Below are 480 nucleotides of genomic sequence, written 5' to 3' on the forward strand. Positions count from 1 at the left end.
TCACCTTCTGATTTGTATTATGGCTATCGACACCTGTGCACTAACACATTCATGCAGTGAATTGCAGAATGGTTGTGATTTCGTATGCTACGTTGTGGATGTTTTAGTCCCACATTGGCAGCGCCGTACCCGTGTGCAGCGAGCAAAGACGATGGTGAACATGTTTTATCGGCTCCAGGAGTGTTGCAATCTGTTAGAATGCTCCAACAATGGCAATCTTAGTGGCTGTTCTGGTCAACTGACTCCACCGAAGCTGCCCGCGTTGTCTGTGGTCGAAACCTATCTGGGTACAAAATTGTAACACCGTAGAGATTCTGTAAACGATCGATAACATGCATATTCACACAAAACTTCACTCGCTATCTATCCGGCACCAAGTTGCAGATTGTTACCGAGGTACATTTGAAAAAGAATCGACTTGGCGTCCTTCTCCTCAGTGACGCCAAATGACCGGTCCTAATTTCTCTTAGTTCCACTGTC

The 480-nt window shown here is 45.8% G+C and overlaps 1 protein-coding gene across 1 annotated transcript; it reads left to right on the forward strand.

Annotated features, from left to right (window-relative positions):
- Nucleotides 1-19: 19 nt before the first annotated feature.
- Nucleotides 20-301, forward strand: T265_12374 (hypothetical protein; the record flags this gene model as incomplete). Its single annotated transcript, XM_009179882.1, has 1 exon — nt 20-301. One exon carries the CDS (start codon nt 20-22, stop codon nt 299-301), a length of 282 nt encoding a protein of 93 aa, XP_009178146.1.
- Nucleotides 302-480: the final 179 nt, after the last annotated feature.

This window comes from Opisthorchis viverrini (genome assembly GCF_000715545.1).
Source record: "Opisthorchis viverrini unplaced genomic scaffold scaffold22954, whole genome shotgun sequence".
Classification (NCBI taxonomy): domain Eukaryota; kingdom Metazoa; phylum Platyhelminthes; class Trematoda; order Opisthorchiida; family Opisthorchiidae; genus Opisthorchis; species Opisthorchis viverrini.